Raw genomic sequence first — 26,417 nt, 5'->3', positions numbered from 1 at the left:
CTTTCTCGTTACAATTGCGTGTTACTTTTACTCGCCAGTATGGATTAGATTTTTTAGATCATGAAATGCCATTTTCCAGTAAACAACGCAAATTTTATGACATAATCTACCTCAATGAAAAATATTTCACAAGGGACAGAATGGTACGGTCGGTTAATTTTCCACGCACCTCTCACGTGCTTAGACGTCTTTTACTTGTAAAATTCGCTTATAGCTAACCTGGACTTTACCCCAATGCGTGTCAATTTCTTGTAAACAACCTGCATCTTATCCCGTATTTCGCACGCAAAGGGCAAAGTCCAGATAGGCAACAACCAATCAAGTAGCCCTCCTTATTATCTTTTGAAGAATGATACTTTCTCTTGGTTAAATCTACTTTTACTTGTTCCGAAGAACGGAGACCGGAAAATATCTTTGTCCAGAGGCTCTAAGAGATAAAATAGAGGTTTCCACTGCAAAATTATATGGAAGAGTATTTTGAGGCAACCATCTGTTACTGAACAAGAAGCTACACGGAGCCTGTATTTGGGCCGGATTTGTGGATCAGCGGATTGAATTGAATTGGTTCGAATTGAGGGCTTTGCCATTTTAGCAAAATCGCTGTCGAGTGCTTTTCATGGTTTGTTAACATGGAGAGTTATGGAGACTAAGACTTCGGAACAAGTTGATGCCATCCATGACAATTTGGAATTACTAAAATCACCGGAAGAAAGGCGGGATCACTCAATGAAAAGTTGTATTTGAACGCGATTACTTTATTTACAAGGATTTCTCTTGCTTACATCTAATAACAAACCTTTCAAGTTTTTTTCGCCTCGGAACGATATATCACAGAAGGCATTTTATAGACCTCAAGTTTTTTGGCTGATTAAAATTAAAGGTATGTGGCAGTGACTTCCACAAGTTTTTTTTTTTGGTCAGAAAAGTACAATTGTTTTGTTCGCAATATTTATTACGTATTGTTTCAATCGCCAACGTTTACATAAGATGGTTGTATTACTGTTCCCAAGGGTTGTTGTTTTCATTAGTACGTTAACAATAGTAGTGATTCACAGTATTAGGTTTGTACTTTAAATAAATATATTTAAGTTCACTCGAAAGATGAGTGTAAACTGTAACAAGCTTATCGTTGATGCGCGGCCAGTACTTCAAATCTGACCGACACTCGATGCCAAAACTCAACCTCGTTCCCTGGATATGCCACCACATTACTTTACACCAATTAAAAACTGCACGCTATTGTGCATTTTCTTGCACAGGAAAAACCAAACAGAATTTCTGATTCTGGCCCTTAATGGTCAGAATAATGACTAGAACTTTGTCTCTGACGAAGGAAAGGCAATAAGCACAATTAACCTACGAGCAGGTTGTTGTTTAGTCTCGTCATGCAATGTTGGAGAGAGGGATAGCGTTGCGTGACAAGTTTAAATGAGGGCTGTAGAGGGGACTGCAGGAAGCGTTGTACCAATGCAGTTTATTTTTGCCAACAATTATTCAGACACCGACATCAGTTATATAATGTCCCATTTCAACCTACGTATCCGAAAAAAAAACTCCTGCATGCGTACCATGCCCATGTTTTTGAATGATACCTAAACCATTCTAGTTTAGTGATACCCGCGATCTACCACCGTTTCTGTTGGTTTTGTTTCGTCATTAAGTGAAGTTTCATGCTTGAGAAGTTGCAAAATTTGAGCCGAAGCGTATGTTGCAGAGTTGATAGTTTGTCAAAATGAAAGCCTAGTGCCATAAAACCAAGAAGTATGGCGTATCAATGGTATTCCATATCAGCTGCTCCTGGAGCATCGCCATTCATATCTATCTCGAAGTGAACTTCGTCTAGTCCAGCACAAGGAATTCATACACCCTGCGTTGTGACACCATACTGAAGACGGGAGCAGGTTGTCCTCTTGAACCAACTGTACCCATCTGTCTTGTTTAAACAGGATTTGAAACAATTTGAGGAAATCAAGCTCCATTGCAGCCATTTTGGGTGGCAAGTGATTGAAAATGAGATGGTTAGATAGATTTTTTATGCAGCAATGGCGTCTGCAAACAATGTCTTTGTTCATATCTTGAAGATGAAAACATTCGATTTAGGGGTGGCAATTTCTTATAAAGTAAATGTTTTGCTAAAGGAATGAGGCTTTAAAAATATAGTTTGAAATTAAAAATTGAACCATAGGTAGAACAATCAAGCAAAAGAGAAGGTTTTCTGTGTTATCATTCCATCTAAACACGACAGGGATTGGGAGAATTCGAGAAAGTTGTGCAAAGTCTCGACTGAACCTCGGGCTTTCTTTTTATTTTTATTACTCACAATCCTTGGTGTTGAGATGAGGCTGTGTTAACACAGGAAAAAAAATCCTCATTTGCTATTATAAAATATTTTTGGAATATTAGAGAAAGTGTGACCTCTTAGAAATGTTTGCATAATTTCATCCAGACACACTTATCGGCCAATGAGTACACTCTTTTCATCTCAATATTTGTTAAACACGCACAATACAAAAGTCCAGACGATGCACCATTAAAGGGTCTCATAGGGGTTTAACCGTCCACCGTCAGAGGACCTAATATTCAAAGGTCAGTTGTCTAAAAAGTAAATAAATTTTTACCGTCAACCGTCAAAATAGCAGTTCAATGCTTACCCTCACGTGCTTTCAAGATGTTTCGCATCTCGCCACTTTCTCCATACTCGCTCCTTGCTGCGTGCAGTTGAAGATCTTAGAGGTCATTAAAGATCTTTAAACTCGTAAACCAGTTTCCAGCCTTCCATATATACTCACTTTATAGCAATGTTTACTATGTTTTACTTAAACTGACAGTTTGAAAATATTCTCCTTTTTTTTTTTTAAATTTTAATAGTTTTTGTTTGAAAAGAGCTAACTTAATCTAAACCTATTTGAAAACTAATCTGTTCTGGTCAGTGGCCACGCCACGCAGCACGCAACGTTATTCCAACCTTTTGACCTAGTCACTACTGACAACGGCTTACATCACATCTCGTCATGTCCAGTGTGTTGAAAGCCGTCGTGGGTTTCTATTGTAAAGGGAGGGATAAGGCTTTCGAGCGATTCAAGAGAAGAATATCTGATGGGGAAAAGCATTGGAAGTGTTCGGCAGCACATCAACAGGTGCTCTGAATGGTAGTTGTCTAAAGAGATCTTCGCCGGCTGAGAATACTGTCACAGATGACCAGTATAAAGACATATAAAGAATAATAACAATGACAACTTATAGAGATTTGACTTGCTCATTTGAAATATATTAAATTCAACTCACCTCGTCACTTGATATAATTTCATAGACGAAATTGCTGCTAAAGAAAGCAACATATATTTGTAAACTGTTTTAGATGTAGATGTCACAGAAAAACAAAGGAACAAAGGTGATTGAATTCAAAAGCTCACCAGTCATCCATGGTTGCACGAGAGAGAAGAGAAGGAATATTATATTGTGGAAGACTGGGACGAGTCAATGAACACGCAGGGGAATGAGCCGAACAAAATGGCGGAAACAATCAGTGGCAGCGAATGCAGAAGGGTATATATTCACAAGTTAGCTAGGTTATCGGTCTTTTAATTATTATTTTTTTTTTTACTTTTTAGTCGGCTTTTTTCCTCCTTTCACTGCCACGGTAATGTTTGGAATATTAAAAGTCAAAATTTCGCCATCACGAACAAAAAAACAACGGCAAGTAAATCTCTATAGGTTGTCATTGTTATTATTGTCTTTTCATGGGGGGTCCGTAAAGGGGGGTCCGTAGAGGATCCGAGGACCGGTCCGTACAGGTGTCCGTGAACCAGGTCCGTAAGGGGGTCCATGGACTGGGGGTCAGTGTTTTCGGAACATCCGTGTTGTCCGCCATATTAGATTTCGATACATGAATGCGTTATTAGTGCGAGCAGGAAACTGGGAAAAAGTAGTCTTCGTAGGTGACTATCAGTACGAAATTGCGAAAATTAATGACCTGCGAGGTCAAAAGCGAAAGCAATCAACCTTAAATCTTTTTGTCGAGGAAAACGCAAATCGAATGAAGCCAAGTTTATCTTGTTGTCTATTTATGTTCTGTGACGGGGTGTGGACAAAAGGTGGCCTAGGTCATGGCCCTACCCTGTGGCCTACCCTATGGCCTACCGGTGGTCAGATTTTTAAAAGGATAGCATTGCTGAAAACCTTTCAACGTTTTCCTGAGTGCTGTCCTACCAACGACTTTCTTCTGCTGTTTTGGCGGCCACATTCCTCTCAAAATCTTTAATAAACCTTCTGATAGAATAAGGACATCAAGGAATAGAAGCCGCTTAAACGCAACTTTTGGGCAAACATCATCCTATCAGCTCTCTTTTCAAATTAGTGCAATACTGGCCCTTTTTTTGGAAAAGCAAGTAAAGTTTGCGAAATGTTTACGACGGCGATGCGTGCGTGTCCTGGGGTACTCGTTGCAAATTCAATATACTCTACAACACCTAAGAGGCACTTAAAAAATTGGCCTGGCACGTAATGTTTGCGTTTTCCTACCTGGATATGCCCTCCGATATAACGCCGTTCATTACATTTTTACACCAGCACTCCACTATATGTTACCAACTGACAGCCTGCATCGTAAAGCCGCCATTTTACATATCCTCTGCGACCACGCAATATTATCCCCTCCTCTCCCCTCCCCCTTAACCTACCGTTAGGTTGGGTGCTGTGATATTTGCAGTGTTTCGTTCCCTCGGACGTTGAAAATCGTGTTAGCGACCTCTTAGTATACCCTTTTCAGAGACAGATAATTGTACGCAAGCGTATTCATTCGACTCTTACTGATTTTATTTTTATGTTCTTATAAAACTGACCACCGGTAGGCCATAGGGTAGGCCATAGGGTAGGCCATAGGGTAGGCCATAGGGTAGGCCACAGGGTAGGCCATGGCCTAGGCCACACTCTCTGTGACGGAAAAACCGAAGATACTAGACCTTTGGACTGTTAGGCTTGTTCCCGTTACCGAGCGGAGTTAATTCGCGTCTACCGGTCTATTCCTTCAAGTATGTGCCAAGTTTACAAGTTGTCAAGTGGCAATATTTGCTAGGCTCATTAGCTCCAAAAAAACCACCAAAAAGATACAAAAAATATCATTCCACTTTTCGTTCATATGGTTGCATTGTTGAAATGTCGCTTATTCGTTCTTTGAGTAACATGGCTTTCATAGTATAATTGCAGCTTAATTCATTCCACTAATATCTGAGGCCCCGTCCACACGTATCCGGATATTTTTGAATCCGCAACTTTTTCTTTCCGGATACGGCTATCGTCCACACGTATCCGGCGAATTTGCAAGCAAATCCGGATATTTTTGAATCCGCTCTCCAGAGTGGAAATTTTTTAATCCGATAACATTTTGGATACGTGTGGACGGTCGAATCCGGATATTTTTTGATACGATGACCTCACAAAATTGGCGCAGAGTTAAATATGACCGCCGATCAAAGGCAAATAGTGATTTACGAAGCGATCTAAAATATTGCCATATTTACTCTATCACGACTCCTAGTCAATGTTCTCCATAGATCTTGCGGCTTTGTACTATATTGTCACGTTCAATAACAACTCTACCTCGTCGTCGCTCCATATGAATGATTCTGGCTTGTTCCCCTCATTCTTCTTAGCTTTCTTGCCTGATTTCGACATGTTTTTAACTGTTAGAACTGGCGCACGTAAACTGAAACATTGAATTTCCGCGGCTGCTAAATGCCGTAGCGCATGCTCCGTAACCAATATATATAGAGTCATCCTGGGTACTAGAGTGAATCTGGAGTGAATCCGGATACGCGTGGACGGGCGAATTCGATTTGAATACGCTGTGATCACATAACGTGTGGACGCCTATATTTTCGCATCCGCAAAGAATTAGTTGCGGATTCAAATATATCCGGATACGTGTGGACGGGGCCTGAGTTTCATGGCCCAAAATGCCAGGTAATGCGTTTTCCAGCGTTCCAGTTTTCAAAAATTTTCCGGGGAGCATGCCCCGGGCCCCCCTAGAAACGATGGGCTGAGGTCCATCAAATGGCTCCTCCAAACCCACAACCGTCTTATTTTCAAGTGTGACTCAAGTGAGTGACTCAAATCTATTCAATACAATCAAGTCGTTATCAGTATAAAGTGGAGGGCAAAATTACTTAATGCTGATTTACTGAAAGGCTGGTTTCTTTCCTTTGGTATTGTCATACTAAAATTAAAATTTAATTCAGCTGATTTGTGCATATAACTGTTCATTGACACTAACTGAACACTGAAATGGCAACAGAGCGTATTTTTGACCTCAATAGAAAAATGATATTTCCCTTTATGTTAAAAACAACTAATTGCTTTTTTTCCTTGTAAAATTAAGGATAAATAAATTCACTTGTGGTTTCAGAAGTTTCATAAATTTCCCATGTAACTATTGTCACTGTGCGCCTCTGACTATTTCTGAAACGTCTGAAAACATGATATTTAAATCCTTAATTTTACTCAACCCAATACTTATTGTCATGGCTTAATAATAGTTTTCTTTGCAGGTGAGACAAGATCTGTGCTTGGTAGACTGGAAAAAGTACTTGATACACCAAAAACAGCTGGCCTAAAACCATCTGCCCATAATACAACAATGCAGGTACATGAACATTATTTTTAAGAACTAGTCTCTGACAAACAATTTGGTAAATGATCCAATTTCAATCCCTCTTTTCCCTTTCGATTTTGCGTGCAGTTAGGCACTCATGGGGGTGTACCATTGAAAAGCTTTAGCATTCTTGATAATGATGGTTTTGAAAGAATGCTATGTTATGAGAAATGATGTCGATCAATTGATCAGAAGTAACTACAAACATATACCTCCAATCGTGTTAATATCAACCAAATAGCGATTGCCAGACCTTCCTTCATGAGAACTGGAGCAATCATAAATGCTATAACGATGTACTGCTTTACTTCTCTGTCATTTGCAACGTGTTATAGCTGGTTTTAGATACTCGCGTCTGCTGAATCACGCGAAATAATGATTAACGTTGATAAAAACGTCGAACATCTGTCATAAACATGTACATTATTTACAATGCGATGCTGTATTTCTCCGTGAAGTTTTTATTGGTCGCTCCAAAGAGGACTTCTACCTTTACTTTTTATAACGACATTTAAACATGGTGCCCGCTTCTGCCACAGCGCATAGGGGCTGCGCATCACGCCATGCTGGTGCGTGCTCGCGCGTGTGTGGAAACACTAGTCTCCCGCATGATTACGCATTATTAGAAACTATCAGCCTTTATTCATTTGAATTTAAAATACTTCATGAATTTAAAAGCATTCCTTTTTGTGCAGCATGTTAATTGGTGCATCCCTACCCATGCTGTGTTCCAAAATATTTACCTAACCATGGTGAAAACATGATTTCTCCATTTTGCTTTAATGTATTAAACTGATATGCGTTTAAAAAATGGTGTCAGTGTTCACTCGTTGTGCTAAGCCTGGGTATAGTGCGTTAGTCAGTTGGTAGTATCAGAAATTGAACGAGTGAGTGAAGCAAACGAATGAGATTTCTGATAAAAAAAAGGAGGGCGTAAATACCGTAAGGACAGACTTTCCATTGTGTTTTCTGTTGATTCCACGAGCAGACTTTGCCATTTAGCTTTGGCTTCTTTAGGTCATTCAATAAGAGAAGTTTAGCCCTTTGTATTTCTATCTCATTGAGTTTTTCATTTAAGGAGCCCTTTTTGGCTAGTAGCATAATTTCTGCGTGAAAAATACTCCAGTGCAGTTTGTCCATGGGGGAGATTTGACCACATTCATTTACTTGTCTTTAGGGAAATTACTAATTAGAGAGCATTCGGAAGTCATCAGTCCTTTAGCCCTTCATTATGAGCGCTTCAAGTCGAGCTTTTCTCTTCCACGGAAAGACTTGAGACGAGTTAGGAGAGTTCTAAGGGGGTACGTTACCATGCCACCGCAGTTGTAAGATGTTATGTTTGCGAGCCATTAGAAAACGTGGATAGAAGTAAGGCAAACGTAGCCAGAAAATATTTGGAGACTGAAGCTTTATTCATGGAAGGGCTCTGTTTGGTTAGAAGCGCAAAATATATGAATGTCTTGCGTTTATAAGACGTATGTTTACAACATATGTTTGAATCGTTTATTAGATTGATATCATATTTTTCCCTGGAACGTATACGTCTCAAGTTGGCCATGCAACGGGTACGTATTAGGGTCAGTTGGATTATAATTGTATACTTTATGTAATGTTTAGTCAAAGTTCTAAATCAGATCTTTTTGGGAAATGCATTCTCATGTATCTACTCATCGCGTTGTCTCTCTTCAAGATAGTTGCTGTTCAGATGAATGTATTCTTGAATTCACGAAGATGTCGTTCAGATTATCATTTGTAGTTAGCTTCAAAAGAGATATGTTAAAGCTTTATCAATGGGGTCATTGTGTTGTTTCAATCATGGGGCTAATTAAGATTATTTTCCAAGTAGTAAACTATTAGTAGGTTTTATTATGTTTACTGTGAATGATATTTCACATCTGTTAACATATGTTAGTTGGATGCTACACGCAAAGTGTCTTGAATTCAGGTTAATGTGGCTTAGACAGAAGTCCTGTTATCAGGGTCACAACGTTGTTCCATTTGCGGCACCTCTATCCACCTGGAATTATTAATACACACAGTGTACTAGTTAGTGAACTGTAGTACAAGGCGATACTCCTCAGTTGTCTAGGTGAATGGAGTTTTGTCAAGGTTTCGATTTTTAATTTACTGAAGGTAGAGAACTGTTCCACTGACTTCAAGTTAAGGAAATTCAATGATGAATTCATGACATCCTGTTGTGAAGTCAGGATGACTTTTTAAGCCCATTGTTTTTCGTAAGCTAATACACTGGAGAGCACTCGAAAGTCATCATTCCTTTAGCCCTGCATTATGAGCGCTGCAGGTCAAGCGTTTCTCTGCCGCGGGAAGACTTGAGACGAGTCGGGAGAGGTCTGAGGGGGCACGTTACAGTGCCACCCCAGTCGTGAGAGGAGATGCTTGCGAACCACTAGTTAACCTGGATAGAAGTAAGGCAAACGAGGCCAAAAAAAATTTTGAGACTGATGCTTTATTCAAGGAAGGGTTACTTTGTTTAGAAGCGCAAAATATATGAATGTCTTGAGTTTATGAGACGCGTGCATTAGATTCACCATGCTTGAATCGTTGTTCATGAAATTTACGGCTAGAAAATTAATTGGGGATGTGTTAAAAAATTTTGATAAGTGAAAGATTCTTAACCAAAATCATCTATTTAATAGTACCTTTTGGAAATTAACACCTATATTTTGATATGATGGTCACCGTTTCAAAAAGCAATCCAAGTTCAGTTTTCATTTTTCAGCCATTAAACGTATCGGGTTTGTCGTTCGAGGAGTCAGATGGCCCTCACTCGTGGAGCTCCCGCGGCGCATCGGCTTCACTCCAATAGTTCCCGGAGCACGCCAACATTAATTTTTTTTTAAATGAATTTTTTTTTGACTCGCGCAATGGACTTAGCCGAAAAGATGGTACTGTTCGTGGTCTAATTTTTTTTTTTTTGGAAGTTTTGAAGTTCACAGGTTTTATCATGACCATAGTATCAGTACGTATTAAGTTCAATTATATTGTAATTGTATTTTTCATACATGTGATACACGATCCTCGTGTATCATATGTATGAATCTAATGTGTATCTAATACCGCAGTTCAAAATATATGAACTTCATATATTTCATTGTACATGTATTTTTCATGTAAAGTTTAGTCAAAGTTCTAAATCAGACCTTTTATAGCAGTTCATAGTTGTGTGGCATATCCTATAAACTCGGTGCTGTACATCTTAAGACGTCATTGGCATGGTGTGTAAAGATTATTGTTGCTGCTTTTCTTGAAAAGACATGTGGAAAACTCAGTATTTTGTTAGGGTTATCGTAATTTTTTTTCATTTAAGGTGCCCTGTTCGCCCAGTGGCATAAATTCTGCGAACAAAATACTCCTGATATTCTCTTGCCACGAAGACCTGCTGAGTGCAGTTTGCTCATGGTGATATTTGACTGCATTCATGTACTTTTCTCGAAAGGAAATGCTTCCTCACCTATCTTCTTATTGTGTTTTCTTTCTTTAACATAGTTGCTGTTCAGATGAATGCATTCTTGAATTCACGAAGATGTCATTCTCGTACATGTGTTCAGATTATCATTCGTAGTTAGCTTTAAAAGGGAGACGTTAAAGCCTTATCAGTAGGGTCATTGTGTTGTTTCATTTATGGGGCTAATTAAGATTATTTTCCAAGTATCAAACTCTATAAAAAGAATAGTCGGTTGAAGCTGGGGCAGATTTACGGATTTGAATTTAGATTAATTTTAGGCCGTAGAGGATAATGGTTGAGCTTCAAATATTGCTCTGTCTCCGGCATGCTGTTGTTATTTTGAGAGGCATTGCTTTCTTGCTTGAAGTAGTAGCTTTTCAAATCCACTCTTCCTTCAGAATCTGCTATTGCGGAGCTGCATTACCTTTAGTTTCTTAAGTGAAACTGTTGAGCTCATGAGTGTTTTTAATTATTTTTCCAGGGCGAAGAAGAAGGGCTGGAAAAAGAGGAGCGGCTTAGTTTTAGGAGAAAGTTCGAAGCTGATGCCAGGGTATGTTTGGTTGCTCCTCGGAAGAAATTTAATTTTGTAGTAGGAATTTCGCATTTTCTAATCAACCATATTTATCCTCAATATTGAACATAAACATGTACGTCAAATGGAATAACGTAGGGACATTTTAGGAAATGAGCTTCATGTCATGTGCATTTTGTACACACTGCAGTATTTATATGAAATTACTACCTGAACTTCCGTAATCTTCTTCATTACAACGCAGATGTGTTATTAAGAATGTTTCATTGCTTGCAGCCCCTTGGCTGAATTTAAAATACTTTATGAATTTGAAAGCATTTCTTTTTGTACAGCATGTTAATTGGTGCATCCCTACCCGTGCTGTGTTCCAGAGTATTTACCTTACCAAGGTGAAAGCGTAATTTCCCTCTTTGCATTTATGGATATATTTTTGGTGTCAGTGTTTACTCGTTGTGCTAAGCCTGGGCATGATGCTGAGAGGGTTACATACTAAGAATGATAATGTGTAGCTTAAGTGCATCGAATGATAATTTTATTTATTGACCGATTTTATTCCTACTTTAGGACACTAAATTATCACTTGAAAGAGATGTAGATATACAGGTATGTTTGGAAGTTAGGAAGCTATTTTCTTGTAAACGTTTTCATTCAATAATTTCAAAAATCCGCATTAGGAGCGGGATGGTGTGAGTCAACTTGAATTATAACATAACCAAAGTAAAGCGCGCGCTCTGATTGGTCAATTTAGCGTCCCCCATTTGCCCATGGGTGTACGCTGCTGACGTGAGCAAATACAAAGACTATTTTTCCGCGCGCGCTTGTTTTTTCTGGTCACGTAAGATTTGTTAAATAAAAGGGAACTCTTTAGCTACAATGTATCAATGTTAAGTTATAAAACAAATGGTAAACACCACACCGTACACTATTGAGTTATGGATGCACTTGGGAGGTTTGCTAAGCACTCAAGAAGCTAGAGTCGCTCTCGGCTATCGCCTCGAGCGACTCTTACGCTTCTTTCGTGCTTAGCAACCTCCCGCGTGCATCCATAACTCAATAGTGTACGCTGTGGTGTTTACCATTTGTTAATTCACTTGACTTGAAGTCACTTTGAATTCATCTACAAGTTACACTTGGTGTAGGATGTGTAATGATTGAATGATAAAAATATTAATGATATTCAAAACACTTGCTGTGCAACAAAAAAAAAATCATAGATGTACATGCGTCAACTTGAACTGAGACGGTATCACAATTTAAGTCTGGCAGCTCATACTTGACTGAAAAACAGAAAAACACTTTGAACTAGGAAACATTTAGCGAATACATGTTGTAAGGGTGACAATTAATAAATTACAGAGGGTTTAGTGAACTTTAAGCTCATAAGTGAAAGGGGAAAGATGATTTTCGTCTTGTAGCGAACGTGGAACATAGAAAAATAAACTAAAAACTCTGAGGTTCGACTCCTCATTGGAACTTTTTTTTTTCTCGAATTTGATAAAATGGAAAATCGTCTCTACAATCAAGGGTTAATGCTTTAGTTTCCTTCGCCTTCTCATTTGCGTTTTTCACCTTTCCCACCCTTATCCTTTTACCTTACCCTACTTGAACCTCCTTTCCTTTCTGCAAAGGCCACAGAGTCCTATAAATAGAACCATTGCTAAAAAACGATAAAATACTTTTACACTTCGCTTCCTCTATCCATGATGTACTTTTTTCTCTTCTCATAGCTGAGAGGAAAGAAGACCGTAAGTTTGCCTAAAAGGCCTGGAAAGAAGTTTACGACGCAAACAGAGATGACTAATCCGAGAGACATCGTTGAAGAAGCCAAACGTGGAAAAGAGTCAACGACAGATGTTGAGCTTGGCTTAAACTGTTTACATCTTAGCCCGAAATGTGAACAGTTTAAGCATTGCATTATGGAAGAATCACCTGGTGAATCTTCCATAATGCATCACGATTTTATACCTCTCAGCCAACGTATGAACAGACTGACATTAACAGCTGCAGACAATGCCAAACAAGGTCACTGCGTAGTTGTTGAAATATCAAACACTCACCCTGGGGGTGCTACTAGCCTTATTTATGGGAGAAAGATCAATGAAGAAGGATCCGGTGTAGGTGAACCTTATCAACTGCTGACGAAAGATCTCATAGGTACCTGGGAGGATGAGGAGGTGAAAGCAGAAAATGTTCAAGTTGGTTCAATTGTCAAGTACGTTCAAGTGGGAGATGAATTTGTCTTTCAAGGGAACACGAAACGTCCGCGACAGGTGAGCAGGCGGCTTTCTCTGATTATGTTTTACTTCGATTTGGAATACCTCGCTGTCTAGAAACTTATAGATCCCAAGAAAGAGGTTGTGAAACATTAGAACTGTTCGCACTTAGAAATACGTATAATTTCATATAGGGCAGAATTGATCATGGAGTCAATTTTTTTTTAAATAATGCGCATCAGGTTCTCAAAAGTCTGATCTGGCCACGGGACTTGAAGGATTCTGATAATTTTTAATGATATTTTTGGGGTACTGTCTGATTTTTTTGTTGCATTTTTGGTTTTTGTTATCGATGTTGTCGTTGTTCTTGTTAGTTAGTGTTAGATTTTTTTTTTTGTTTGTTTTTTGTTTTTTTTTGCAAAAATCCTGCCGGGATTCTTAAGACGTTCACATTTAAAAGTTTTGTTATAGAATCAACCACTTCGAGGGCACTTAAAAATGCATTTGTTTGCAGAATGTGAACAAGATTCTTCAGGACCTACGCTGTGCTGCTGGTTCCTGCAGAGACACTGAAGATGCCTTTTCTTACGTAGAAATCTCCTCTGAAAGGATTCACGAAGACTATGCATCTGATGAGATCTTATGCCTTATCAGCCTTAAATGTAGCGGGATCCAAAATGAATCAATTGCATTCGTATCCAAGCTTGTAGAACTCTTGAACCTCAAGCTTAATTGCAGAGAACATTGTGTGCTTTATCCATCTCCCGGTGCTTTGCAACTGATTGACAGGGAAGACACCGACGATGTTGTTGATGTCGCTGGTGTGAAGATTGGAGAACCACTTCTGATTACGGGAGATGACGGTTCAAGTAAATCGCATTTCCAACTATTTCAGAGGGCCTCATTCCGAGTAAGTAAATTTAACTTCTTATCATCCTGTTTTTGCTCGAATTAGCGCCCAGGCCCCTCTTTAAAATTTCGGCTAAAAGTAGGGGTACTCATTGGAAGGAGGGCACTTAATAGAGGGGGCGCTTATGCAGAAACTGTCAACCTATACTGGCCCCGCTATAGTTAAACCTAAAAAATTTCTAAATAAAATGGCAACAGAAACAGTTTTTCTTTGTTTCCTTACTATTTCAGAAAGTGTGGGAAGAAGCTGAGTGGGGCGCTTATTTGAGCGTGAGCAGTTATTCGGGGAAATTCGGTATGCAACTTTGAAGCTAAATAATCACAATATCCTCTTCACCCATCTGGGCATAAGGCTATACAAAAATAATGATATAATTTTCTTAATATTTGCCACGGGGATTAACTTTAGTGTCCCAGATTATAAATACAAAAGGAGCCTGTTTTCCTCCTGACGAGGTATATCTAAAGATGGACAAAAGTTCTGACCAAAAAGCCTCATCCACACCCACGAAAGATACTTCGGTGGCTTAAGGACCTTTTATCAGAAAAAGAAACTAAATTGGCTTTGACGCGGAAGCAAAAAGCTCTGTTTCGACATCAGTATACTTAGGTGCTGTACTTTCATTGCTAAGGTGCGACAGTTACCAATTAACAATTGGTTCATGCTTTAGCGTGCACTATCGAGTTATGGAGCACGCGGGAAGTTTGGAGAGCACGAAAGAAGCTAGAGTTGCCCTCGGCTATCGCCTCGGGCAACTCTTATGCTTCTTTCGTGCTCTCCAAACTTCCCACGTGCTCCATAACTCGATAGTGCACAGCTGAAAGCATGGACCAATTGTTTTAGAACATAGCCGGTAGAATTGTGCATCAAATCCTACGGGAAAAATGGACAACAATATCAGTTGAAGCGAATCGTGACGGTGCTGATGCCGAGTCTCCTTTTCCTTTGTTTTTCTCTTTTTCTGCCTCATTTAAGAACTCTAGCCCAAGGGAAAAGGTCGAAACATTGTCTTCGTTTTCGGACTAGTAGGCCGAGTTTCTGTTTGTATCCATTATTGTCGCGAAATATATTATTTTTCCCGCGCTAACAATCGGCCGCTCGCGCGAAAAAAAAATTTCTGGCGAAGCGATTTGCTGACGCTGTCAGCGTGCACTATCGGGATTTTGAGCACGCTTACAAATATTGAATTTGATTGCGCGGTTCTGCTAGCTATGTTCTAAAAACGTTTTAAGTACATGTTTCCCGGCAAATGTGCACGAAAGTTGACTGACTCTTCAAGAGGTCGTTTTCAGATTCATTTAGATAACTGAGCATGAATGATCCATTTGCTCCCCGGTATTTTTTGCTTCACGTGTGCTATCAAATTGTTTCAAGAAAGGCTTATGTCTACAAGTTGTAACAGCTGATATTAATTATGTTTGACAGTTGGGTCTGAAGCATTTCTCTTCCCCCCCCTCCCCCCTCTCCCGAGTGTAATGGAGAACTTGTGATATATAGGAAAACTATATATCTATATATCACAAGTTCTCCATTACACTCGGGAGAGGAGGGAGGGAGGGGGGGGAAGAGAAATGCTTCAGACCCAACTGTCAAACATAATTAATATCAGCTGTCACAACTTGTAGACATAAGCCAAGAAAAAGATGTTTTGGCAGGCCGAACCTCAGAAGTTTCATTGCGGCATGTTATAGGAAACTTCATAACTTGACGATGTGGAATCATGATTTAGCGCCGAATTTCCTCGTCAGGTAATGGATTTTCCTTGAATCGCGTAATTCAATGACAATACGGGAAAAAAACCAGCATTGATATATTTGTTTTTCATTTTGAGCGAGAACCAAGAGATACGAAACAATATTACTTAGCCTCGCATTCAATTCGCATCCATGCTATGGCGATATTTTGTAACGTGGAGTGGCAACTATTATGTTATTAACTATCGTCAGAGAACACAATTTTAAGGTTGATGAAATTATTGGTGCTTTTTTTAGGTGTATTATTTGGAAATTTATGTATCCTTAGAAATATTATAATACTTCAATCATTGCGGTAGTTCCTAAATTGAGCACAGAGTGTCAGAGGACTTTGTTGCCTTCTATTTCTATTGATGTCGTTAGTCGTTTGGGTAACCTTTCATTTTACTTCAATTCTTTGACCGAATTGCGAACTTGCCCTTCAAACGAAGCACATTTTACATCTTTTGGCTCCAAGAAATATTTACGGTTGTTCTGGTTTTACAGAACTTATTTGAAAAGGACATTATGATACTTAACAGTTGGTGGGTTTGACATAACTATAGATAATTTTCATATTTGTAAAGACTACCTATCATATGGCAGAACATGGTCCGTAACTTTAAGGAATTCCTCACACGCCTTTACCTGCAGTCAGGTGAAGGATGCATAGAGCGCAAACTTAGTTTTACAGGGCTAAGAGTCCGGAGTTTTTCACTAAGTTTAATGCTAGGGTCAATTTTGAAATGACCTGGATGATACCCAAATATTCTACAAGTTATATTTTGCTTTTTGTAAGCAACATTTGTTTGCAATTTCGAAAACTAAAGCACCAAATGGAAGGGGAAGGTCAGTAACTTTAAATTTCGCAAAAATGTGAAAGTTTGCAAACTGAGATCTATTATATGCTTAGCGAGTGTTAGAAAAGTCTTCATATATGACACCTTAGCATATTATATGAAATAGCATATTATATGAAATTGAAAACAATTTGATTTTTATGTATATCATTAGAAGCGTATAGCTTTTATGGTCAGGTCAGTTGTGTGCATTGATGACGTAAATAATTATTATCCATGTTATTAAGCCAAGTTTCAATTTATGTATTTGTTCGCGACAATAAAGAGAAATCGAAATGAGCATATGGTCTTGGACGGAATGATTAAGAATAAATATTTTTAGTGAGCGTTTTGCTGTTCTTAATGGAGAAAGGACATACTTGGTAGTTTATAAAGTCAAACCTTGAAACACTGAAAATGAACATCTCACAGAGAAAATGCTAAGCTGTCCCGCCTTTGCAAAAACGTTTTAGGAATAACAAACGCAGCCCTCATTTGGAATAATACCAACGACATTCTTGTTAATTAATACCCGCAGTCTACCACCATTTCTGTTAGTGTTGTTTCGCCGTCGACTGAGGTTTCGTGCACTGCTTGAGAAGTTGAAAAATTATGTGCCTAAGTGTACCACAGGGTTAATAGCTTGTTAATGGAAACTCTATTGCCGTAAAGCCATCGATTATGGCGTATCGATACCCTTCCACTGCAACTGTCCTTAGAGCATCGCCATTTGTACCCATCTGGCGATGAACTTCGTCTAGTCCGGTGGAGGCTGTTCATACACCCTGCTTTGGGACACTCCACTAAAGACGTGAATAGGTTGACCTCTTGAACCAACTATATTCACCTGTTTTGTTCAACCAGGACTCTTTGACGATTCGTGGAGTCCTCCCATCCCCCCCGAGTGTTTGGATTAGGCTGTGTAAACACAGAGGGAAAAATCCTCTGTTGCTGTTATAAAATACTCCTGAGGGAACGTAGAAAGCGATACCTCACAACCGTGTTTACATGCTCTCGTTTAGACACACCTATTAACGTATTAGAACACGCGTATTGTCTCAAATATTTGATAAAATTGCATGGTACAAAGGTTCAGACGATACACTGCTAGGGCACTGCCGGTGAAGAAAGGACGGTCAGAGATTGAGGGTTTGATTCCTTCAGGTCACTTATAAAAAACAAGATCTGAAGTTAATTTGAGTGGTGGTAACGAATAGAAAGCTGGAACGGTGGTTGAAGTTCAGAGCAGAAAGTGTGAAGAGAAAGGAGTCCAACAAAATTACTTACACTTTTAGGGTGCAGTGAACAATAACTAATGATGCTCAATTATCAAGGGTATACTCTTTTGTTTGCTGAAAAAAAAAACCGTAACTCTTGTGAGTAAGAACATTGAACCTGTCACCTCGGCATAGGACCTTGGAGTCTACCTCGACAATAGTTTGAATCACAATGACCACATCAACAAAATTTCTTCAAGCTGTATCTGCAAGTTAATCATGATTAATCGCATAAAAAACCTGCTTGATAAGAAAACTATCGTACTACTTTACGCTTTTGTCTTTAATAAACTATTCTATCGCTCCATAGTATGAAGTAATAACTCAGAGAAAAACATTTTTGTTCAAAACTTTGCAGCAAGAATTTTCCTCGACCTGAAGAAATACAATCACAACTTTAAAGGACTAAAATCATTAGGATGCCTTGACGTAAACTATAGACTCAAAGTTTAATATCTGTGTCATGATGTATAAAAGCCCCAATGAAGACACTCTTGCGTATCTATCACAGAGGTTCAGGAAACGCTCCCAGATCCATAACCGAATTACAAGGACACGTAACGGCTTGGAGTTGATTAAATGTTGCCTCGCCACAGGGCAACGATCCTTCAGCTTTCGTGGAGCCAAGGCATGGAACGAGCTTCCAAAATCCATTAGAGACGCTGCTTCGTTCAATGATTTTAAAAAGAATTTAATGAAAGTATTTTAAGGAATTTTTAAGATTTCATCCTTGCCATTCTGAACGTGGTAGAACATGGGTACTTGGGGTAGATGACGGTTAACGTGGTAGAACTTGGCCAACTTAGGGTAGATGAGGTTTAACGTGGTAGAACATGGGTAACTTTGGGTAGATGAGTTGTTTACTACGAGAGCTTTGTTTTCCGTAAATCATTTTATTGTTCCTCAGTGTGGGGGAGACGTCTAAACATAATCTACACAAATTACAGTTGGTGCAGAAGTTTGCAGCGAGAGTTGTATTAGAGTTAAGGAAGTTTGACCATATCTCTCAGGATCAGAGATCTCTTAGATGGTTAGATGTTACAGAGAAAGTTCTATTTGATAAGTTGGTCTTAGCATTTAAATGTGTAAATGGTCTAGCTCCAGCTAGATTATTTAGCTAAGTTTTTTGTTAAACGTTCAGGAGTTCACAATTAGGAATACAAGGGGATGTAATAGTTTTGTGGTTCCCCGATGTAGACTGTCAACGGGACAAAGGGGGTTTTACTACCGGGGTCCAAGGGAATGGAATGGGCTAGCTGAGAATATTAAGAATGTGAGAGAAATTGATAGTTTTAAGACTCTTTTTAAAAATGTGTTTTATAAGAAATAATTTTAGTTTAAATTGTTTGTGTAAATATGTTTAGTTAGTTTATTATGACTGAAAAGCCCTGTTTAAGGGAGTTCCAATAAAGTTAGTATGCATGTATGTATGTAAAGAAAACCAAATTGTGTTTGTAGCACAACAAACTCACGAGAATCGATCGTTTCTATTTTCATTGTATTGACTATCTTCTGCCACTTTTAGCATTTCCATCGACGAAATTTTCGAAGAATGACGAACTTAGTTCTAATTCTATTTTTTGTCATACTTCTCAGACAACCAATTATGAATCGATGACTTGTCGTGTCGAACTACCCCGAGAAATATTTTACAAACACCCACCCCGTCACTTTTCAAGCTAAGACCTACCAAGGCAACTGTGCTAAGAAATAGCAAGCTAAGGCGTAAGATAGAACATTGGATAATGCAGTATACTGGAAGATTTTACACCGTTAACTAACGGCGTAATTCATCTCAGTCGGTAATGTATATACTATAGGACAAGAGCCCTAATTGGCTCTTGTATAGGATTAACGCCGTTAATTAACGGCCTCTTTTGTTTCAGTCGGTGATATATGTAATGTAGGGTTTAACGCCGTAAACTGACGGTGTAATTTGCTTCAGTCGGTGATAGATATACTGTAGACGTAAAAATACATTACCTTTCTCTTTTTGATTTTTTAATTTTTTAGATTAGTTTGCATACATAATTAATCATATGATTATACCGAGAACGATTGTGGCATAAAATCTCCCTGTTTATAGAGAGAGATAATCACGTATTATGTTATTATATGTATTCCTATCTCTGTTGTTCGCGTGTTGTTATAGCTTAGTCATGCGATCATTCATCCACTTCCTCTTCCGTCATCCATTGCTTGTCACGTCGTAACAAAAGTCACGCAAATATTTAAGACTAACCACATGAGCAATATTTCGATCTTAAATCATAGAGCGGATCGAGCTGAGCTTAGCCTCTGAAGGTGAGAAATGGGAAGGGCTTTTACAATTACTATTCTGGTCGTAAAGGAATAGAATCAGAAATTCGGTTTGGTTTTTTCTGTTCGGGAAAGTGCTCGATAGGCACTATCATGCAGGGCAGTTTTTTTAAATTGGCGTAAAGCACTGTAGTAGTTGAGGTAGATTTTGGGCATCGAGTGTTTCAGACATGTTTGGAAATGTCGCGGACATGTTTGGAAATGCGTTGCATCAGATAAATCCTTTTACTTTAAGCCAGATTTGATTCGTGTATTTTTATGCTCGATGTGACGATTTAGCCTGGTCGCTTTGGTCAGTTTCAAACACCAATTCTGCGAAGTTTTAGAGCTACAATGATGTGTAATTTCAGAGTATCAGAAACAGAGACTATGTCGTAGGGTTCAGACTCTTGAGGCTTGTTTTGGAAAAACGTTCATCACTGATACAGAATTGATTCAGGACTGTCGGCTTCCCGTGATCGAAATTCAGACTGAGTGTTTGTTATCAGTTCGTTATATCGTCACGATCGATTAAATATAATCAAGGGTATGAAAAGGATAGAGGTGGAAAACACTTACATTTTAGGCTTCCCGTCATAGTTAAAGAGAAAGGGAATTCAAAAGATTTGTCGATAACCCAGAGGCAGTTGGAGTACGAAAATAATTTTATATTGGATACCAATTCCTATTCGTCTTTGTTGTAGAGAAAGGGCAGAAAATATGCTTTAAGAGCGCGGAAATAGCTAAAGTACGAAAAATATTTTAAAATGAAGTACCGATTCGTGTTGGCTCCACCTAAGAAACCGTATTTTAGCAATTATGCCATTACTTCGTTGACGCATTCCTGTGTTCCCCTCTACTAACTATGGTTACATTTGCCTTGGCCCAGTTGTTCGAGGGCCGATTAGCGTTAACTCAAAGTTAAATTTCAATCCGGGTTTCTAAGCCTTTTTCGTAGAAATTTTCTCTATTATGTTTAGAGCATCCAATCACCAAATCGTAGCGAAAAATAGCTATAAGGAGTTTTCTTTTAAAGCCTTTAAATCTGAAATCGGATTTCACACAGACCCTTTGTTATCTTACCCAGCTTTGAACGACCCGGCCCTGCTGGTCGTTACCTTCCGGAATGCGAAAACAAGTTGATCACATGACCAGTAATTTACTCGCTCAGGCCCGTAAACAGACAAAAATATCTCTTTGTTGTGGAAATTCTTTCAAAAGTTTATGGTGGAAGTTTTGACGGACATGTCGTGCATCACATGAGTACATGTTGTATACTAGAATTTGGCGACTTCGAAACTTTTCTGAAGAAAAAAGGGCAAAAATAAATATATCGTGGTAATATGCAGACGAATGAGGTTTTCATATTATTCTGAATTTAACCATCGATTCGTGCTCGCTTGATCGTAGAAACTGTGTTTTGCGGAACATGACATGAACATTTGTAGTTGCCTTTCATTGAACAATGTCTTTATTATTTCTACTGAACTTGTCCTTGTTGCCGCCTTTTTGGAGCATTAAAATGGTGAAACACCAAGCTGTTAGTCTTGATGAAATAAAATACTCAGAATAATAACTGCGTTAAAATCTCTGTTGTCCGTGTGTCGTTATGGCTTAGTCATGTGATCATTCATATCTTCGAAGTCATCCGCTGTTTGTCTCGTCATAACAAAAGTTATGTAAATGTTTTAGACTGACCACGTGAACAACTTTTATCTAATCGCTCTTAAGAAGGTTGTCGAAGCAGTTTATCATCAGTGCGTAGGCTGATTTTGAAGCTTCAAGAGCGTTTAAAGGTGAGAAATAGCATCATAGTTCTTTTTGTACTTATTTCCGACCCGTAAAAGGACAACAATATCTTTTTTATTGGGGAAGTTCTTTCAAAAGTTTATGGCGGAAGTTTTGACCGAAATGTCGTGCATCATATTAGTATATATGTTGTATGCTAGAAGTCGGCGACTTGTGCGTATATAAGCATCGATGAGATTATTTATATTGCAGTTTTCCTCACAAAATCTTCTACGCTTTAATATTGCTTTGATTTCGGAGTGGAATACCGTGACGAGAAATTTCAGCAAGAAGGACTTTGCAGCAGGTCACGGTTATCTCAGTTTGTGTGAGATCTTTAGGTTACAGTGCGCCTTCAGGGGGTGTCTCGCGTGCAAGCGATGTAGCGCGTCCGGTTTAAACTGTAGATATCCAAACCCCCAATCAAATTAAAGCTTATAGGACTGGCTATCAGACTATACCAAAAATTTTGAAAAAATATGAATTGTCGAATTTTTCACGACTTCTAAATGCGAGCGCCCGAATCACCTTTTGAACGTTAGATGTTAAAGCGAATTTTGTTTTTCTCTTAAGTAATGTGTTCCTCCGTTTCCGGGGCCAAAGCGCTAAAAAAAAAGTGTCTGCGATTTGCCATATTCAATTTCAGTGAAAAGTTACAGGACACTTTTGAAATAGGATTAAAAAAAATGTGGAGTGAATGTACAAAAATCGCTCTTGAAAAAAAAGTATTGAGAAATAAAAAATTCGGGGACATCCTTTTGTTCAAGTTATATGTAAAACTAGCTACTGTCAAAATTTGAGAGAAATCAAACAAATTCCCTTTGACTTGCAGCTCTTAAAAGGTGATTCGGGCGCTCGCATTTAGAAGTATTGAAAAATTCGATAATTAATTTTTTTTCAAAAGTTTTGGTATAGTTTGATAGCCAGTCCTATAAACCGGACGCACTACGTCGCTTGCACGCGGGAGACCCCTGAAGGTGCACGGTAACCTTAAAAGTGGTGAATGATCTCAAAAAAATGGTGAAACACCAAGCTGCTAGCCTTGATAAACTGAAATACCAAGAGTAACGACTGATAAAATCTCTTTTGTCCGCTTGTTGTTATAGGTTGGTCATGTGATCATTCATATTTTCTAAGTTATCCGCTGCTCGTCACATAACAGAAGTCACGCAAATGTTCTAGACTGACTACGTGAGCAGTGTTGTAGGGGTTTTTCATCAATTTCGATCAGAATTCATAGAGCGGATCGATACCTTAAGAAACATTTTCAAAATGTTTTAGACGGAAGTACTTATCGATTTTCCTCGCAGACGTGTTTAGAATTGCCTGGCATTAGATAACGTCCTTATTTTAGGCCAGATTCGATTCTTGGGCCATTCCATTTAATATCCGCACCCCCTATTGAAGGCCTGGGATTTCTTAGGGGGAGGGGGGTCAATGCTATATTTTTTCTTAGGGGGGTTGAACCATATTTCTGAGAGGGGTCGCCATAAAGTACCCTTGACAGAAATTCTCACGAGTAGTTTCTGAAGGAGGTTCAATTGGTTTGCTTGATAGCTACATAAAATTCTGAAGGGGGTGGAAAGCCTTCAATAGGGGGGGGGGGTGCGGATTTTAAATGGAATGGCCCCTTGTATCTGTACGCTAAGTGAGGATTTAGCCCGGCCGCAATGGTAAGTTTCAAACAAAAATTCTGCTAAATGTTAGAGCTGTAATTTCAGAGTATCACAGACAAAGACTATGAGACAGGGTGTTGACTCTTGTGATTTGTTCATCAAAAATGTTCGTCACGATAATTTTATCATATTGACGCGTATGGAATAGAGGTGGAAAACACAATCTCATCGTAGGATTCATGTCGAAGTTGAAGAGAGCATATGACATTACTTGATTGATGTTTACGCACATACTCGAGTTTTGGTTAAATTTCCCTGGTTGTTGCCCACCAGATCAAGTTAATCACGGCTCCGTAATGCTGCTAAATTGTTGTCTGCTTGTGTTACTATCAAATCCTCTGCCAGCAGGGGTCATGCGGATGTTACATGCGTTCTCGTAGCACTGATCACGTGTCCATTTTATTAGTGCATGTTTATGCTTCTTGCTAGATATGATTACTGGCGCGGTAAGTACCTTTCATAATTGCAACCAAAGCGTTGAAGAGCTTGGGAACATGATTGCACTTTTAAGTTGTTACATCGATGAAGGGGTTTTTCCCTCCACATATAAAATAAGTTATTAGAATTTCAATGGTTACTACCGCTGCAAAAAGATAAAATTGTCTGCTGATTGAAAAAGTCAGAGTTCTTCGTTACAGACTTTTTCAAAATCGCTAAAAAAAAAAACATTTTTGAGGCAAAAGGACTATACACAGCAGGTAAAGTAATTCAACGTTTATTTATCATTGATTTATTTACATAGTCAGCAGTATATCACTATAGGTGAGGCAAACGGTAAATCTGGTACATTCACGATAAAACAACAGTCGGCTACACAAACAGATTGTATGGCCCCTTTGTGCTCTTATATAAGCGTCGTAACGTTGTTCCAAAAATTTTCACCGTGCTTATTAACTGCTTGGTTTCAGTAAAACAGAAGGAAGGAGAGGAATTTTTTCGGATCGAATTTTAGAGGTGTAATCAACGGTTGCAAATTAACATTTATTTTTTTAAAGACTAAAGCTAAAACGTTTTTACAACTTCAACATAATTACAGTGACTGAGAGATGCTAATGTTAACTGAATGTGAACTTTTCAGTTACGTCTCAAGCCAATGAATAAATCATTCAACTCTCGCAAGACCTGACAAAACAGTCCTTCTAGGTTAAATGAAATTTAACAAATTGTAGAAAAAGAAGCCTCTAAAAATTCAGTTTTGGACGGGGTTTTCGAGCCTGTGCCTGCTTAAGGTGCCAGTTGAGTAGTACATTGTGTTACTTTTTCTGCAATTCAATTTCTTTATTTGCAGTTCACGTGCCTCTTGGTTTTTGGTTGGTAGGCAGTGTTTCCCTTACTTTTTGAAAAGGAGATGTAATTGTTCTACATAGGAAAAAATGTTTTGAAAAATTCCTTGGCATTTGTTTCTTCAATGGCCCTAAACTGTTTTTGTTTGGGGGGGTTTGAGCTTTCTTCATGTAAGGGCCCATTGAGAGCTGCGTAATGAACAACGTCCAGTCAAGAAAAGTTTTTGTCCAGTCTTTAGATGATTGACAATTTTTCCAGTCATTTATGATGGTAAGGAAAATATGTAGAGTTTCAAGTATTAATATTTTAAGGTTCAAAGACTTGAGAAGAAGACAGATACTTAAGTACCAGACCAAGAAGTTTTAATAAGGGATTTGTTTTGGTTGTAAGATTTCTGGCTGTATGTGATTGCACATTTTTGCTTTGCCCCTTTCAATAAGATGTAGCAGTGAAACAATGTGATGCTTAAGCTTAGTCATTCTGAGCTCAAATTATGTCAAATCAGCGGACAAGGATGCTATTTGTGTTTCTGTCGTAGTAAATAAACTTTGTTTAGCTTGTATTACTTTGAGAATCAATTAGTTTGCAAGCCTGAGTTAATTTCATTAACTTCATAACCTAGGTAAGTATGAAAATTTAACCATATAAAAGATGTAGATGTAATACTGATTTCACAGACTGTTTTGGTTGTACCACTTTTCCTGCATTGAGATGGATGCTCATGTACAGTCAGAAAATGCTCTGAAAATTTACTTGTTTCATATTTAAATGTATTTAAATATCATGTCAAGGAGGGCACTTTTATAGTGATAAGATGCAATGGATGTTTTTCTGGCCAAAATGGGGTTGTGTCTGAGAAAATATAGGTTTGACTGGACAATTAGACTTCAGGCCTGGATTTTGATTTCTAAGGGCTGCTGGCCTGCTCTACACTAGCTGTTGTCATCAACAAGTTACTCTCCAATGTGTGGAAAGCCCAAACTGGGATCAATTTAGTTGTTGGTAAAATGTAGTGGTTGAAAACTTCATTTATGCCCCTTATTTAAACAAAGTTTAATCCTCATTTTAGGGGAACTTGTTATCTGCACAGTTATTTTTGTAAAGTGTCAAATTAAGGGCCAAAAGCTAACAGTGGAAGGATATGAATTTAATGAAATCAACCCTTTTATAGAGAATACTCAAGGCGTTGACCTCTAAATAACTAACCATTTGTGCCTAAACTAGATCTGTGGAGGCCCAAACACACTTTGCTCCTTAAAAGAGCAATGTATAGAAAGCAGAAGTTTGAAACACTGCCTGCCCAGGATATAAGAGGAGGAGGGAGTTTCTTCTTTAGTGAGATGTTGAGAAATGTAGCTAAATGTTTTTATTCAAATTGTTGAGGTGTATTTAGAGAATGATGGTACAAAGGGTATCTAGTCAGTGGTTGTATTTACTGACCCCTCTGTAAGCTTTAGTAGACCATTTCTCTTTATTACCTCCAGATATTTCAATTCCTTTCCATATGAGAAAACACCCAAAGTCTCTGGGTGATTTTATCTGACATCTTCCCAGAGAAAGAAGTAGCATCATTCCTTCATACTGATTTAGAGTAGACTGTTCTGCCTTTGCTAGGCAAGGGTTCACCAAATATTAGAAATCTTTGGTTTAGAATTGTAAATAAGGATTTTTCATTCTTTGACAAGCTGGTTTGGGCTGAGACATGCCCTACTTTACTGTTTCAGTTAATTAAATTTCATTTTTCAAAAGGAT

General features: G+C 38.5%; 1 protein-coding gene across 1 annotated transcript; it reads left to right on the top strand.

The window, feature by feature from the left end:
- Window positions 1-12,553: 12,553 nt before the first annotated feature.
- Window positions 12,554-13,898, top strand: LOC148724892 (uncharacterized). Its single transcript, XM_088731248.1, has 2 exons — window positions 12,554-12,917; window positions 13,375-13,898. The coding sequence occupies exons 1-2, from the start codon at window positions 12,564-12,566 to the stop codon at window positions 13,813-13,815; spliced, it is 795 nt and encodes a 264-aa protein (XP_088587374.1). The 5' UTR covers window positions 12,554-12,563; the 3' UTR covers window positions 13,816-13,898.
- Window positions 13,899-26,417: the final 12,519 nt, after the last annotated feature.

Source organism: Stylophora pistillata, chromosome 8 (assembly GCF_964205215.1).
Source record: "Stylophora pistillata chromosome 8, jaStyPist1.2, whole genome shotgun sequence".
In the NCBI taxonomy this organism is placed as follows: domain Eukaryota; kingdom Metazoa; phylum Cnidaria; class Anthozoa; order Scleractinia; family Pocilloporidae; genus Stylophora; species Stylophora pistillata.
Note: the sequence above shows the minus strand (reverse complement) of the source record. Positions and strands in the feature narration are given on the sequence as shown.

What these genes read in the sequence shown, in the direction of transcription:
- LOC148724892 (XM_088731248.1), top strand. Translation starts at nt 12,564, where the DNA reads ATGGAAGAATCACCTGGTGAATCTTCCATAATGCATCACGATTTTATA. An exon ending in ACACGAAACGTCCGCGACAG is followed by an intron (nt 12,918 to 13,374) that starts GTGAGCAGGCGG and finishes ATTTGTTTGCAG; the next exon opens with AATGTGAACAAGATTCTTCA.